Here is a 14,313-nt window from a genome sequence, read left to right on the forward strand (position 1 = left end):
GCTCTGTTTGGAGCTGCCAGGAACCGGGCTTTAATTCATTGACCATGTGTGAGCACATGACTTCGGTTTTTCGCCCCTGCTGTTGTCTCAAGGACCTGTTTGGGTGGAAGCGCTGCTTTCTTCTGAAAACCTGTCACCTCGCCTTGAATTTTTTTCTCGGCTTCGATTTTTTTCCTTTGGGATGGCCTTCAGTTTCCTGCTCTCTTCCCTGGCGAATCTGTGCGGGTGAAGCAGTGTGCCATTCTCCAGCTGCCCCCTTCCGCCTTCCCGAAGAGCCGGAGTTGCTGTTGGCGTTTGTCCCTCCCAGCTCTGTGTCCCCAGGCTGTTACACGAGTTGCAGTGTTCAATTGCAGGCGGGGATCTTTTAAGACCCCATGCACCCACCAGCGCCCACCCTCCATCGCTTGCTAGTGCTGGGCCTGGTGAGCTCCGTGATCCGTTTCCTGGAGGAGCTGATGCTGGTGGGACCAGCTGGTGCTGGAGACCTCTGCCCTGGCTTGGTGGCAAGGCCGTTAGAGGTAACATCGCCCACCCTCAGCGCCGCGGGGGTCTCAGGGCTGGTGGCAGGGTGCAGGTGGAAAGAGACCTGGGAGTCCTGGTGGCCAACAGGATGACCATGAGCCAGCAATGGGCCCTTGTGACCAAAAAGGCCAATGGCATCCTGGGGGGCATCAAGAAGAGTGTGGCCAGCAGGTGGAGGGAGGTCATCCTCCGCCTTCTGCTCTGCCCTGGGGAGGCCACATCTGGAGTGCTGTGTCCAGTTCTGGGCTGCCCGGTTCAAGAAGGACAGGGAACTGCTGGAGAGGGTCCAGCAAAGGACTACCAAGATGCTGAGGGGACTGGAACATCTCTCTGATGAAGAAAGGCTGAGGGATTTGGGTCTCTTCAGTCTGGAAAAAAGACGACTGAAGGGGGATCTTATCAATGCTTATAAACACTTACAGGGTGGGTGTCAGGAGGATGGGGCCAGGCTCTTCTCAGTGGTGCCCGGGGACAGGACAAGAGGTAATGGGCACAAACTTGACCATAGGAAGTTCTGCCTCAGCACGAGGAGGAACTTCTTTGCTTTGAGGGTGGCAGAGCCCTGGCACAGGCTGCCCAGAGAGGTGGTGGAGTCTCCGTCTCTGGAGACATTCCAAACCCACCTGGACGCGTTCCTGTGCCACCTGCTGTGGGTGACCCTGCTCTGGCAGGGGGTTGGACTGGATGATCTCCAGAGGTCCCTTCCAACCCTATGTGTGCTTGAAGACCCCCTGAGCAGCCCTGGAGCCGCAGCCAGCCCTGCTCCCCCTCTGCCTGCGCATCAGCTCCTGCCTTCTGCTCCACCCCAGCTGGGCACTGAGCTCCGGCTCTGGGAGGTGCTGGGAGAGGAACCCCCCGTGCGCCTTCTCCACCAGTCTGCATTGCCAGAGGAAAGAACCAGAGGCAGCGCTTGGCACAAGCAAATGCTGACACTTTATTTCGCAGTGGGGTGCCTTGTGTCCAGCTCAGCCCTCGCTGGCTCTGCCCAGCTCACCGCGCTGGGAGCAGCGCCCGGCACAGGGATTCCTCTGGCACGGCCTCTAACCCTGAGAAACAACGTATTCGATCCAGTTTCGGAACTGGCTTACGCGGGTGTAGATGGCAGGCGTGCGGATGTTGCAGTTGCTGTTTCCCCAGGAGACGATGCCGATCAAGGTCCAGACGTTTCCGTTCTGGTATACCAGAGGTCCGCCAGAGTCACCCTGCGGAGAAGACACTTTAGTGGTCCCAGCACGTGCTCCAAACTGGTCCCAGCCACCTGGACACAGCCAGGTGCTGCAGCTTGAATCTCTGTCTCCATAGATGCAAGATGCCCCATGTCCTCCTCCTCCACCCTCCCTGCGGTCCAGTGGGACCTCAGCTCCTTACCTGGCAGGAGGAGGCGCCAACGCCGCCGGCACAGAGCATGGAGCTGGTGATCCGGTTGCCCCAGTACTGCTTGCACTGGCTCGGGGAGATTATGGGCACAACGACCTGCTGCAGGCGTGGGGCCATGGCTTGGGCTAGTGGAAAGAAGCGCCATTAAATTGCCCCAGTGCCGGCGGATCTCCCAGGGCCTTTGGGAGCACACGGGCACCCTGGGCGAGCTCCCAAACACACGGGCGCTGCCGTGCAAAGCCGTCCCAACATCCCCCTTCTTCCCTGAGTGGGATCGTCTTGTGCACGCAGCCCTGAGTAAGGGCAAGTTTATGTCCATGCACAGTCACCCCTGGGCTTTGCACCTACACCCGTGCTCGCGCCAACGCACGCTTGCACGTGGTCACTCAACCGCACAACTCAACTCCTCCATCCCCGTGTCCGCACCAGGTTGTCACCCCACCCTGGGCACCCCCGGACCTTGCAGAGCCCCCGGGAAGGACGGCGGCCGCCCACAGCCCTCCCCGAGGCCGCAGCGTACGTACAGCTGGTGCTGATGCGTCCCCAGCCGGTGGTGACGCACTGGAGGTTGGTGGGCACAGCCAGGTTGGCGGGTGCCAGGCAGACGGGGGAGACGCGGGCTCCCAGCCGGGCGGGCGAGGAGAGCTTCAGCAGGGTGATGTCGTTGTTGAGGGTGTTGGGGTTCCAGTTGGGGTTCGTGATGGCCTGCCCAAAAAAAAAAACAACCCACCGTAGCGCTTCATCCCTGCCCTCCGAGAGCAGCCCAGCCCTGTCCCAGCACCGTGGCCATCAGCCCGGCTCACCCTGGACACGGTCTTCACTTGGACGGACTCCGAGTTGGAGGTGAGGTCATATTCCCCCAGGACGACGACGTGGGAGTAGGGGCTGCAAGAGGTACAGGAGTCAGGGGGACGCATGGCAGCCAGCACCCGGGGTGGCAGCAGCGCCAGGAGCTTGCCCGGGCATGGGGCAATGCTGCCCCAAGGAGAGGGCTCAGTCCCTCGGGTGCCAGCTTTTGGGGCTGTCCCGTTTGGTGATGCCCAGCGTGCCCCGAGCCCCTGTCCCTGCTGGGTGGCAGCGCCGGGGGCCAGCCGGGCATCGCTCCTCACTTGAATTGGCAGTGGGCAGCCGTGACGACCCATTCCTCACTGATCAAGGAGCCGCCACAGAAGTGGGATCCCGAGCGGGTCTGGGGAGGAAAGAGGGAAGGAAGAGCTGGGGCTGGGCAGGCCGATGTGTCCCCTGAAGCTGGGGACAGGCAGAGGGTGTCACATGTCCCCTTAGTGCTCGCTGTGCTGTGCCACCGCGGCGCTTGGGGCACCGGGGTCCTGCCCCGGGAGCAGGACGGTGCCGTACCTGCAGGGACACCTGCCAGGGCCATGAGCCGGGCACAGCGTTGTGCCCGTTGATGATCTTCTCGCTGTATTGCACCAGGGGGCTGATGGCGGGCACCCCGCAGCCTGCGGGAGAGGCAGAGGGGCACAAGGGTGACCCCGAAAGCTCGGGGCTCGCACCCAGGGGCTGCTTGCGCTGGTGTCACCATCCCCGGGGTGCCGTGGTCCTGCTGGACCCCGGGGACCTGCCTGCACCCGTGGGCAGCACTTACCTGAGACGGTGCTGGCAAGGGCCAAGCAGACGACTGCCCAGAGGAACGCCATCCTGGCAGGACAGGGCTGTGCCCCTGGGGCCACCGGCTTTTATAGGAGTCGGGAGACGCATGGCTCGTAGCCAGGTAGGGCAAGGTCCCCCTGCTGCCTTCTGTCAGCTGCGGGCAATGGTGACGGGCCAAACTTGGCACCTGCCTTGTCCCCTGCAAGTGGGAACGTGCTGCCAAAAGGCACCCTGGGGTGCTTGGGCTATCACTGTAATGAGTTGTGTCAGTTCTCACTGTGGAGGGGGAGAGCACCAGGGGGCACAGGGGGGGCTGCTTGTGGGCACACAGGTGGGGTGGCAGTGGGGCTGGACGTGCTGGGACGGGTGCCGGTGCCTGTGCTGAGGGAGTTCACCCTGTCCCCAGGCCCGTTTCAGATCTGTTGGCAGCGGGGCGGTTTTCCCTTGTGGCCATGAAGCCCTGACCTGGGACGCTGCCCATCCCAGCTGGATGTTCCCAGGGTCCAGGGCCATCCCTTGAACATCGACCCTGGTGCAGGTGAGTGTGTCCCAGAGCCAGCTGGGGCAGGTGGGGAGAGCGGACACCTTCCCAGGCAGGCGGGAGCCGTGGCCACTGTGGCAAGCTGGGTGAACGCACTGTGAGCCCCTGGGAGGACAGCGGCCACCTCCCTGAGGCTGACCCCTCCGCCTGAGCATCCCCGCCCAGACCCCTCCGTCACCACCCTGGACGTGCAGGGGACACACATGTAGTGTCTCCATCATCCCCCATGTCCTTGGGTGATGTTCCCGGGGTGGCACCGGGTGCAGGGAGACATCCCTGGGGTGATGCCAAGCACGTGGATGGATCCTCCCCTGCTGCGCCACCCCCATGCCCTCATCCCTGCCCTGACCCCTGGAGAGCAGAGCCTGGACACCGGTGTGTGATTGCAGAGCTTGGGCCTTTATTTCTGGCAGTGGTGCCGTGCAATGAGAGCAGGATCACGCCCGCCACGAGGCGGGAAGTGTGGCAGAGCGTGGAGGCCTCCCCGGGTCTGGGCACAAGGCCAAAGGCACAGAGCCAGGCTTTGCTCCTCATCTTTGCATGGAGATGACCGTGGGCTGGAGAGCAGCAGAGGATGGAGGCAGAGCCAGTGCCCAGGGTGGTGCTGCCCTTCCTGGAGGAAACTGATCCAAGAGGATGCTCGAGACACCAGACACAACTCAGTTCATGCTCTCCAAGCGGCCAGAGAGTCTCAGGCTCCAGCTCTGTCTTGGACTCCAGATCTGTCTTGGATGCAAGAGAGCTGGGGCCAGGAGCCGGTCAGGTCAGCAGAACTCAGAGCTGTCCCTTCACGCTGGCAGGGACAGGGTTGATGGCACTACCCAGGGTGGTGAGACTTCCTTGTGCCCTTCTTCTCTGCGGCCTCGAGCCCTGGCTGAGCTGCTCCCCACTGTCCATGCAGGGCGCAGGCTGGTGGAGCAGCACCACCAGACCGCTGGGCTGAGCCATAACAGAGAAGACCTCCCCCATGGCTAAAACCCCTCCTTGTAAGCCTGGGTGTAGCAGGGCTCCAGTCTGCCTTGGTTCTGGGGTGACACCAGACTCCACGGCCAGGACACGCTGGCTCAGAGGCTGTCTGAGTACTTGGGGAAACCCAAATATCTGCAGCCCCATGGAGACATGGACGTGCCCCAGCTGCAGGCTCCCGTCCTTTGCTCTGCGGCTCCTCTTTCTCCTGCAGGCAGTAGGCTAGAGCTGAGAAGACCTGTTACCACCCCAGCAGGCCAGCAGAATAGCTATGGGTTGATTTTTCTCCTGACCCAGGTCTCCTGCGGCTGGCGCTCACAGGGGACACTCGTCTCAGTGAGGCAGGCCCAGAGGAGGACGGCACATATCCAGACTGTCCCCAGCACAGGGCGAGGTGCCTTGTGTAGGGGGATGCCATATGTCATCTCCATTCTCCCCACACGCAGCCTCAGAGACGTCCTGCATGGTCTGTGAGGGCAGCGGGGAGCGGGCCGTGGGGCGCAGCGTCAGGCACACTTGCCCTTGCGAAGGCAGAAGGGCAGCTCGGGCGCGGGGACCAGGATGGTGCTGAAGATGGGCCGGTAGCCCTCGGGCAGGACCTGGGGATGCTGCGCCATCATTTCCAGCACCATGTGCCGCACCTCCTTGGAGACGTCCCCCCGCAGATCCAGCAAGGTGGAGATGTGCTCATCGCTGGGCAGAGAGGAAGAGGTGAGTCTGCTGGCACAGGGCACCATCCACAGCGCTCGTGTCCCGCAAACCTCCCCTGATCCAGAGAAGCTGAGCTGAAGTCGGGGGGAGAGCTGGTACTTTGCACCAGCCAGACTTTAAAATTTGCTTGAAAATAACCCTGCAAACCTTGTGAATTTGGTTTTGCCATTTCATGGGTTTCAGCTGATTCTCACCTTTCCAATTTGGTGTTTTGTGATTTAGAATCATGGAATGGTTTGGGTTGGAAGGGACCTTAAAGCCCACCCAGTGCCACCCCCTGCCCTGGGCAGGGACACCTCCCACCAGACCAGGTTGCTCCAAGCCCCGTCCAGCCTGGCCTTGAACCCCTCCAGGGATGGGGCAGCCACAGCTTCTCTGGGCAACCTGGGCCAGGGGCTCACCACCCTCACAGCAAAGAATTTCTTCCTCAGATCTTAGCTAAATCTCCCCTCTTCCAGTTTAAACCCATCCCCCCTTGTCCCATGGCTCCCCTCCCTGATCCAGAGCCCCTCCCCAGCTTTCCTGGAGCCCCTTGAAGGACTGGAAGGGGCTGGATGGTCTCCCCGGAGCCTTCCCTTCTCCAGGCTGAACAACCCCAACTCTCTCAGCCTGTTCTCACAGCAGAGGGGCTCCAGCCCTCTGATTTCTCACACTTTGTTTGGCCACCAAATACAGATGGGTGAATACCACAGCAGAACTGCTTTTTCCTTTACGTCTGTGCCCTTGGGACTTTGCAAGAACCCCTCAAATCTGGAGCACAGGAAAAGGAAACCTCAGGGAGGGAGTAGGGGGAAAAAACCCAGGTTTCTGCCTGCTCTGCAGCATAACCTCATGGAGTCCAGCCCAAGGTTGGCTCCCTGGGGCAGACTCACACCTACCCCCATCTCGCAGGAGAGCCGAGCTGGGCTTCTTACCTGACGTCGGGGTACTTGGTGATGAAGCCCAGCACCTCCAGGCTGAGTAGTGCCGGGTCTTTGAGGCAGATCAGCTCCCGCAGGGCAAACACAGCCTCCAGGCTCTGTTGGCTCTGGTCCAGCCCCTGGGAGGGAGAGCAGCCACACGTGAGACTGGGAGGAGGCCACCACGGTGGCTTGTGAGCTGCAGCCTGGTCCTTGGCGCCCACAGGGGGACCTGGCCCCTTGTGGCTGGTGTCTCCCCACTCAGCGCGATGGGGGCATGGTCCCGTGAATCCAGCCAGTTCTGCTCGTCTTGGCCTCACAACCACCCAAGTGGAACAGCCCCATCTTGTTTGGGGGCTGATGTACCCACCCCATCTGCTGTGGGCTGGAGAGGAGCAGGAGGGTGATGGAGGTGAGCTACGAGCTCCTTGCACCGACCTCGCTGGGCGATGCTCCCCTCCCATGGCCCAGCCCCGGCTCCCTGGCACCTCTCACCAGGCCACAGAAGAGGTCCCGGAGCTGGGTGGCATCCTGCAGCAGGCGGTCACAGAGCTGGCCCCGCTCCTCCTCGTTCTTACACACCATCTTCTTCTGCATGAGGGCCCGCAGGTACTGGCTCGCCACCAGGAGCTCGCTCTCCGTCAGCAGGAGCTGGGCAGGGGAGAGCTGTTAGCGCTGGGGTGTCAGACCTCAATTGCCCAGGGAAAGGCAGAGGGGAAAGGGGCTGGATGCAACACCAAGCCAGGGGCTCGACACGCTGGGATGCCTTCTGGTCAGAGGGACAGAGAAAGTAGCTGAATTTGGGGGAAATTCTGAACATCTCTGCATGGCGGTGCCCTTTAGGGCTGCTGCAGAGGATACAGGCTCTCCAGCAAACCCAGCAGCGACTGCATCCCCTGCATCCTGCACGCAACCACCCAACCTCCTCGCCCTGTTTGAAGGACACCCCGCAGCAAGCATACCGTGAAGATGGGTTTCCTGACGCGGGAGAAGTCCTTTGCATACTTGTCAATCACTTCGCACATGCTGCCGACGAGCTGGGACCCGGAGAGCCACTTGCGGGAAGGCAGCTGCAGGCAGAGGGGCTGAAAGAAGCAGAGGAGCAGCGTACGGTGCCCTGCATCGCATCGCTCTCGCAGCAGCTGTCAGCTGCCATGCCACGACATCCCACAGCCGCTGCCCGCCCGCTGCCTGGCAGTGCGTCTGCTCAGCCTTGCAAAAACCACAAGCCACCACTGCCAGCCAAAAGTCAACATAAAAATAGAAGAGTGGTCTAGATTAGGAAATTATGGAAATACACTGGGGCTACCCCTCCCTGGCACCCAGAAAGACACATTTTGGGGCTTTATTTGGGTCACGATGCCCCATCGTGGGCAGCACCTTGAGGTCTGGGCAGCAAGCTGCTCCTCACGCACCCGCCTGTGGCCTCTCCTGCTGTGATTTTATTTTTAATTTCCACTCCTCTCCACTTCCCTTATGCAGACATAACATGTTTTTGGCTGAAGGCTTTGACCTCCTCCTCCCCTGCTGTCCTTGCCCGTCTTCCTGCCTGCAGGCAGACATTCCCTCTCTGTCTCTGCCGGGGTCATGGCAGTCTCCAAGCTGCCTGCGAGCGTTTCATCCTTTAGCTTCTCTTTTGTTTTCGTGGCATTCAAGCCCGAAATAGCAATGCTGTTAATTATTCCAGATTTTTGGTCCAGACTTCAGGAAAGCTAAATTTGACTACGCTGGCAGGAAATGAGTCGGGCAGTTGCACATGGGCTCGTATCCTCCACGGGGACGCTGCTTCTCTCCTGTTGGTTTTCCGCCATGAACCAGCCATAAAAAGGAGCGTGAGGCAGCCCTGGGGGGCTGGGGCTCCCAGACTCTGTCAGTTAGTGGTTCGGGGGCCACAAGCCATCTGCCCTAGCGATACAGGGCGGTGCTCGCTGGTGACAGACATCGCCTGAGCTGCTTGCGGTTTATCGAGGTCTGGGAGCCAGGCTGGCAGAGATGTCTGCAGGATGATAGCAGGCCACGGGGTATGTAACAGGGATCCTGGGCAGGAATAAACCCGTGCCTCGGGGTGTAGCAGGAGTGCTGTTCTTGCTAGGACTGGGTTTGTTGCAGCCCTGCCAGCCTCGCGGGCTGTGGACAAACGTACCTGGAGGTCCAGGAGCAGCTCCTCCAGCAGCAGCTGGCAGGCTTTCTTCTGTGTCCTGTCTAGAGCAGCCCGGAGGGATGCGGGGACTTCTCTGCGGGCAGTGTCGGGGTGCAGGGAGGAGACAGAGGAGCTAGGAGAGAGAGAGAGAAGAAGGGAGGAGACAGGTAGCCCGGGAAGCGCGGTCCCACATGGGGTAGTGGGGTTGCTACCTACAAGGTGCTGGTGCATGGTACCTGAGAGCCAGGTTATTGTTGAGCATGGCCAGCAGGTAGGCGACATAGTACTTGGGTATGGTACGGTCCTTCTGGTGCTCCTTCCCGCACTGCACCAGGGCTTCCCGCAGACTGCAACACAGCGAGTCAAACACAAAGGGTGGGCAGAGCCTCAGATGTCTCGCCACAAAGACCTGGAGCTGGGATGCTCTTGGGGGCACGTGGACCTCCCACAACCCTCCCAGCTCACTTGGCTCTTTCCAGCTCCTGCCACCAGGCTGGAGAGTGGCAGGTTGTCGAGTAGGGTGGGACAGTGGGACCCATTCTAGATCCCTCAGGAGAGCAGGGCTTGGCGCTACTGGAGAGGTGCTTGGGGCAGCAAGCCCTGGGAGCTGATGGCCCCACGGGCTGAGGCAGTAGCCCCAATGGGTAGACAGCCTTTTGGGACCTGGATGAGTGCTGGGTGCCCCATGGCAGACATCTCCACCATCAGCCTGTGGTGCTTGGCCATGGGACCCAAGGTCTTTGAGGACAGCAGGGATGCAAGGGGCTTCACTGACCGGCCCAGAAATGCCTCGAGCTCCTCCAAGGCCATGTTGTAGACCTTCTGTTGCAGAGAGTCCGTGATCAAGGAGGCTACCCGGATATTCTCATTCAGCATCTGCATAGGGAGAGGAGAGTGGAGGTGAGCCAGCAGGAGGCTGCAGGCCACAGCCCCCTTTTGGGGGGCTTTCAACATGGCCATGCCCCATGGTGCTGGGGACCCACCTGCATGACAATGACGGGCAGGGCTGACTGGAAGAAGCCCTGATGGTCTGTCTCAGGTTCCTCTTCCCTGAACCACTCCTTGAACTCCACCTCCAGGGTCCTCTGCATCCACTCGAGCACGCTGGCCTGTGGGATGGACGCCCACCACAGTCAGCCCAAGAAGTCAGGTACCAGCTCCCTTGAGACCTAACACATAGCACAGTAGTGAGTCCTGGGGCTTGTCCCACAGGCTCATGGTCTCCTGCTGCTGCCAGAGCAGATAGTGGCTCAGTGGTGGTCACTGGGTCCCCGGCCCCATTGCATGTGTGCTGTCCTGCTCACTCACCTTGACTTTCACCACGTATTTCCTCTCTGTCTGATCCACGAGCTCAGGGGACATCAAGGGGCCCAGAGCAGAAACGTCCACTTCTGGGAGAAGGTCAGGGTGACCCATCATCTCTGAACTGGAGAGCAATGGTAGGACAGGGCTGTGAAGACCTGTATTTTCCGGCAGTTCCTACCTCTCCCTCTGCCCTCCCAGTGGTCATCCCTGGAGCCACTCTCCCAACCCGCCTGTGTGCTGGTGGACAACTGGGCTCTCCACAACCTCCCCTGCTTGGTTGGTGCTGACCTGTGGTACACACGAAGCGCCCACTCAAGGAGCAGGAAGAGCGCCTGTTTGTCCAGGTCCTCTCGCAGGATGTCCTGGAGGTGGCTGGTGAGGGCCTGGTGGTACGTGGCAGTGCAGATGCTGAGGATGTTGTAGTGAGCTGGGACGCACTGGACCATCAGGTCTTTCACCACACGCAGCTCAGACACGATGTCCTTCTGCAGCGTTGCCAGGTGCCTGGCCAGCCCTGGCCCCTCAGCGTCCATGCCGGGGGCATGAAAGTGGGCTCCTGTGATTGTCTCCCGGAGAACCTGGTAAAACTTCTGCTTCCAGCCCTTTGGGCGGCCAGGGGGCAGGAAGGTGGCCTCCAGGAGCAGAGTATCATCTATTTTCTCCTCCCGCTCAATGATCCTTACAGCAGTGACAAAGAGAACTGGGTCCTCGCGCACCAGCCGCAGGCTGTTGCCCACGATGTCCCACAGCTGCTTGGCCAGGCTCTCATTGAGCTCCTGCAGGCCACCAAAGTAGGACAGCACAGTTGTCTGGGCACTGGAGAGCCCGCGGAGGTGCAGCTGGGAGAGGATGTCGTCCCGGAGATGCTCCATCATCATGAGCTCTGCGTGGGCCTCCAGGAGGTGCTGCCCATGGAGCAGCTGGAGGGTATGGGAAAACATCTCTTGGACTGTGGGAGAGGGAGGAGAGATGCCAGGATTGATTGTGGGGGGTAAAGGGGGTCGGCACCAGGGTCACAGAGGCAGGTTAGCAGGGAGATGGTGAGGGGAAAGGTCTGAGAACTGGGGCTTGGGGAACACCATGTTGGATCAGGCCCTGGGGAGACAGTGGCATCTCCATCCACGGAGACTTTCCAAACCCAACTGGCAAAGCTGGAGCAACCTGCTCCAGCTTTGCTGCCAGCCCAATGGACTGGAGTTCTCCCCAGTGCCTTCCAGCCCAAATCCACACGGACCGGGCCAATGCCTTACCCGAGAAGAGCTGGGGCAGCACCTGGACCACTGAGGCCAGCTGCACGTGCTCCGCCATCAGCGCCCGCATCTGCTGGAGGCCCTGGAAGCGGTCTGCACTGTCGATCAGGGCCCAGCGCGCAGCCCCCAGGTCCTGGCACGCACTCTGCACCTCCTGGGCCGCCGACCGCAGCTGCTCCAGCCCCGCACTTACCCCCTCCAGGTAGGACTGGACAGTTGACTGGGGAGCAGAAGAGGATGGAGGGGCAGTGGAGAAGCTCTCAAAGACTGCAGGACTCAAGCACCATTTGCCCCAGCCTCGCCAGGTCTCTCCTGCATGCACTCCCAGCCCCACAAGGTCACATCTGCCTCTGCCATCGTGCCACCATATCTCCCAGACCTTCTGTGATGACCCCATCCCAACAGACCCAAGCACAGCCAGCTTCAAGAAACCCACTCCAGCAGCAGGAATGGCTCATTTCTCCCCACTCTGGGTAAACTGAGTCACGGTGACTATTTATAGGGGGTGGGGGCAATGGCTGCTGTGCAGGAGGTGAGAGAAGGGTGTCACTTTGGGGTGATCAAGGGTGAGCAGTAACCAGATGTCTCCTTTCGGTTTTAAAATATTACTTTGGTTCTGCAAAATATTTGCAGGCCACAGGGCTCCAAGCGTGGCCCCCTAGGCATACGAATGGCATGAAGCACCTCAGCGGCCAGATGAGCCCTCCTCCAAAATGGATTTCCATCTTTTCCAGCCCCGCAGCGGCACTAGCACATCTCCATGCCTTGTCCACCCATTTCACTCCTGGCTCCTGGTGCCAAGAAGCCCTTTTACCCAGCTTTTTTGTCTGAGGCCACATGACTTAAAACAAGTTGCTTCCTGGAAAATTCTCCCAACATTCAGGGTAGGAGAAACCATCTCCAAAATACTCAGGAGGAGGCTGGGGTGCTCAGACCGATTGGGTCCTGAGGTTAATCGTTCCCAGGGTTATACAAAAAGGGTAGCCCTGAGCAGGGAGACTGACACAGGGACTGAGGACAGCCCTTACTGACGTGTACAGAGATGGAGTTTCTCCTGTGTGATGTGGAGGCCAGGGCAGGTTGGAGCTCTTTGCCTCCTCCCAGCTGTGGGGAAGGGGAGCTTTGGTGCTGGGATGGAAGGGGGATGAGGAGTGCCCACTCTCGCACATGGGACCTGCTGAACACCCTCAGTGTTTTTGTTTTGAAGGACGGTCGGAGAAACGGGCAACTCATTTTAACACTTCAGAAACCATCTGGGGGGAGGGCAGGGGGTGGTGGTGGGGTTTACCAGACATTTTCCCCCAGATAATTGCATTTCTCCCTCCAAGTGCCAGCCAAAGGACAAGATTTTGGAAGAAGCGGACACAAAGCTGATTCAATGCAGAAGAGGGGACCTTGGCTGGGATCCCTGCCTGGGGAGGCTGCGGGCGTCCATGGGGTGGGCTGTGGCAAACACCCACCTTCAGCCGGGACTGGATGGAGCTGTTCCTCTGCGTCTCTCGGCTCCGGTACTGCCCGAGGCCCTCCAGTTTCTCAGGGCGGTAAAACACCCCTGAGGCCCATTTCAGAGCGGCTCCTCTCGCCAACTTCTCAGCCTTCTCCGCTTCCGGCCACTCCTCATCTGGGGATGAAGCCAGGGGTTAATGAGCACAACGAAGCCAGGGGTTAACGAAGGCTCTCCTGGCAGGGCAGGAAGGGCCCCTGAGGCCGGTGGCAGGAAGCTGGCCGCCAGCACATCCAAGCATACCCAGATGTGGGAACCTGGACAACATAGCAGCAAGCGGGTCCTTCCACAACATCCCCCCACCCAGATGCCACCAGCGTGGACCAGGGTCGTCGCAGCAGCCATGGCAAAGGATGCCCTGAGGAGCTGTCATCCAGCCTGTCAGCTCAGGCTGTCCCCGAGGCTGAGTGCACATCCCCATCGCTCCCCCACCAGACAATGCTGTGTTGTCTGAGGTGGGGTCTGATGGTGCCTGGGAACGTGCCATTGGCAAGGCTGAGGCTTTGGCAGTGAGTCAGCAGGAGGGATGGAGAATGGCAGCTCTAGCATGAAGGAGAGCCAGGCTGAGGTGAGGATGGGAGGCTCCTGGACTCCCAAAGGTGGCCAACAGCATCCCCCTTGGCACAGGGTCTGAAGCCATGCCAGAGGTCTTCTGGCCAGAGCAGAAGGCTGAGAACCAGCAGAGTTATGACACGCCAGCCCCCCATCCCCTGGCTTCATCATTTCCCCGTTTCTCCATCCCCATCTTGGGGCTCTCTGCAGCCCCGCGGGATACCACCCAGTGCCAAGCTGGGCTCCGGCTCTGCTGGGAAGCTTGCCTCCACAGTAGGGGACCGAGGGGCTTCAGAGGCGGCCAGCAAGGGAAAAAGGTCCCGGGGTGATAAGGCAAAGGGTGGGGGAGCCCCCAAAACGGTATCGTCCCTCCCCTGCCCGACACCGGCGGCTCCCCGGGGCGGAGGGAACCGGAGCGCCCCGTTACCTCTGGGGCTGCGGGCGCGCTCCTCCTCCGCAGACATGCCCATGGTCTCCAGGCTGTGCGAGCTGCGGGAGCCGGGGCAGGGCTGGGCGGAGGAAGCCGGCAGCCGCTTCCTCAGCCGGCAGCCGCTTCCTCAGCCGGCAGCGGCCGCGCTCCTCAGGGCCTCATTGTGTTCCCGCAGCCCCGAGCGGGCGTCAGGAACCGGGGTGGGGCGGAGGGGAGGGGGGAACACCGGGGAAGGCAGGCGGCGGGAGGGGACACCAGGCCCGGTTTGCCCCCCGCCCCCCGCGCACGGCCAGGGGGATTCGTGCCCACATCGGGTGTTTTAAGGCAGACAGGGGTGGCGGGCAGCACCGCCGCGCTCCTTCCAGCCCGGCGGCGCCAGGCCTCGGGGACAACATGGCAGTTTAGCTTTGGTACCACAGGGCGGCGAGGAGGCGGGGGCCGCACCCCCGGTTTTACCCCGGGAAGACCCCTCCTGGGGCAGGCAGCCGCGACCCGAGGGGATGCC

The 14,313-nt window shown here is 60.9% G+C and overlaps 2 protein-coding genes across 6 annotated transcripts; both read right to left on the reverse strand.

The window, feature by feature from the left end:
• Positions 1-962: 962 nt before the first annotated feature.
• CTRL (chymotrypsin like) lies at positions 963-3,864 on the reverse strand. Of its 2 annotated transcripts, XM_063334053.1 has the most exons (7): positions 3,506-3,864; positions 3,256-3,359; positions 3,009-3,088; positions 2,703-2,784; positions 2,424-2,604; positions 1,891-2,024; positions 963-1,724 (listed from the first exon to the last, which is right to left on the reverse strand). In XM_063334053.1, exons 1-7 carry the CDS (start codon positions 3,555-3,557, stop codon positions 1,563-1,565), a joined length of 795 nt encoding a protein of 264 aa, XP_063190123.1. In that variant the 5' UTR covers positions 3,558-3,864; the 3' UTR covers positions 963-1,562. The 2 variants fall into 2 exon arrangements, with proteins under 2 accessions (XP_063190123.1, XP_063190122.1); XM_063334052.1 differs by lacking the exons at positions 3,256-3,359; positions 3,506-3,864 and having other exon boundaries at positions 2,703-3,120.
• Positions 3,865-4,464: 600 nt separating this feature from the next.
• EXOC3L1 (exocyst complex component 3 like 1) lies at positions 4,465-13,985 on the reverse strand. Of its 4 annotated transcripts, none has more exons than XM_063334045.1 (13): positions 13,806-13,985; positions 12,783-12,943; positions 11,323-11,542; positions 10,361-11,021; positions 10,076-10,193; positions 9,751-9,876; positions 9,543-9,643; positions 9,004-9,114; positions 8,771-8,900; positions 7,590-7,697; positions 7,123-7,278; positions 6,643-6,767; positions 4,465-5,710 (listed from the first exon to the last, which is right to left on the reverse strand). In XM_063334045.1, the coding sequence occupies exons 1-13, from the start codon at positions 13,846-13,848 to the stop codon at positions 5,524-5,526; spliced, it is 2,247 nt and encodes a 748-aa protein (XP_063190115.1). In that variant the 5' UTR covers positions 13,849-13,985; the 3' UTR covers positions 4,465-5,523. The 4 variants fall into 4 exon arrangements, with proteins under 4 accessions (XP_063190115.1, XP_063190114.1, XP_063190116.1 ...); XM_063334044.1 differs by having other exon boundaries at positions 7,590-7,712; XM_063334046.1 differs by lacking the exon at positions 11,323-11,542 and having other exon boundaries at positions 7,590-7,712; positions 10,361-10,992.
• Between the last annotated feature and the right edge of the window lie 328 nt (positions 13,986-14,313).

This window comes from Chroicocephalus ridibundus, chromosome 4 (genome assembly GCF_963924245.1).
Source record: "Chroicocephalus ridibundus chromosome 4, bChrRid1.1, whole genome shotgun sequence".
NCBI lineage: Eukaryota > Metazoa > Chordata > Aves > Charadriiformes > Laridae > Chroicocephalus > Chroicocephalus ridibundus.

What these genes read in the sequence shown, in the direction of transcription:
- CTRL (XM_063334052.1), bottom strand. Translation starts at nt 3,041, where the DNA reads ATGGGTCGTCACGGCTGCCCACTGCCAATTCAAGTGAGGAGCGATGCC. An exon ending in AAGTGAAGACCGTGTCCAGG is followed by an intron (nt 2,605 to 2,702) that starts GTGAGCCGGGCT and finishes TTTTTTGGGCAG; the next exon opens with GCCATCACGAACCCCAACTG. An exon ending in GGGACGCATCAGCACCAGCT is followed by an intron (nt 2,025 to 2,423) that starts GTACGTACGCTG and finishes TCTTTCCACTAG; the next exon opens with CCCAAGCCATGGCCCCACGC.
- EXOC3L1 (XM_063334044.1), bottom strand. Translation starts at nt 13,848, where the DNA reads ATGGGCATGTCTGCGGAGGAGGAGCGCGCCCGCAGCCCCAGAG. An exon ending in GCTGCCCCAGCTCTTCTCGG is followed by an intron (nt 11,022 to 11,322) that starts GTAAGGCATTGG and finishes CCTCTCCCACAG; the next exon opens with TCCAAGAGATGTTTTCCCAT. An exon ending in GCGCTTCGTGTGTACCACAG is followed by an intron (nt 10,194 to 10,360) that starts GTCAGCACCAAC and finishes ATTGCTCTCCAG; the next exon opens with TTCAGAGATGATGGGTCACC.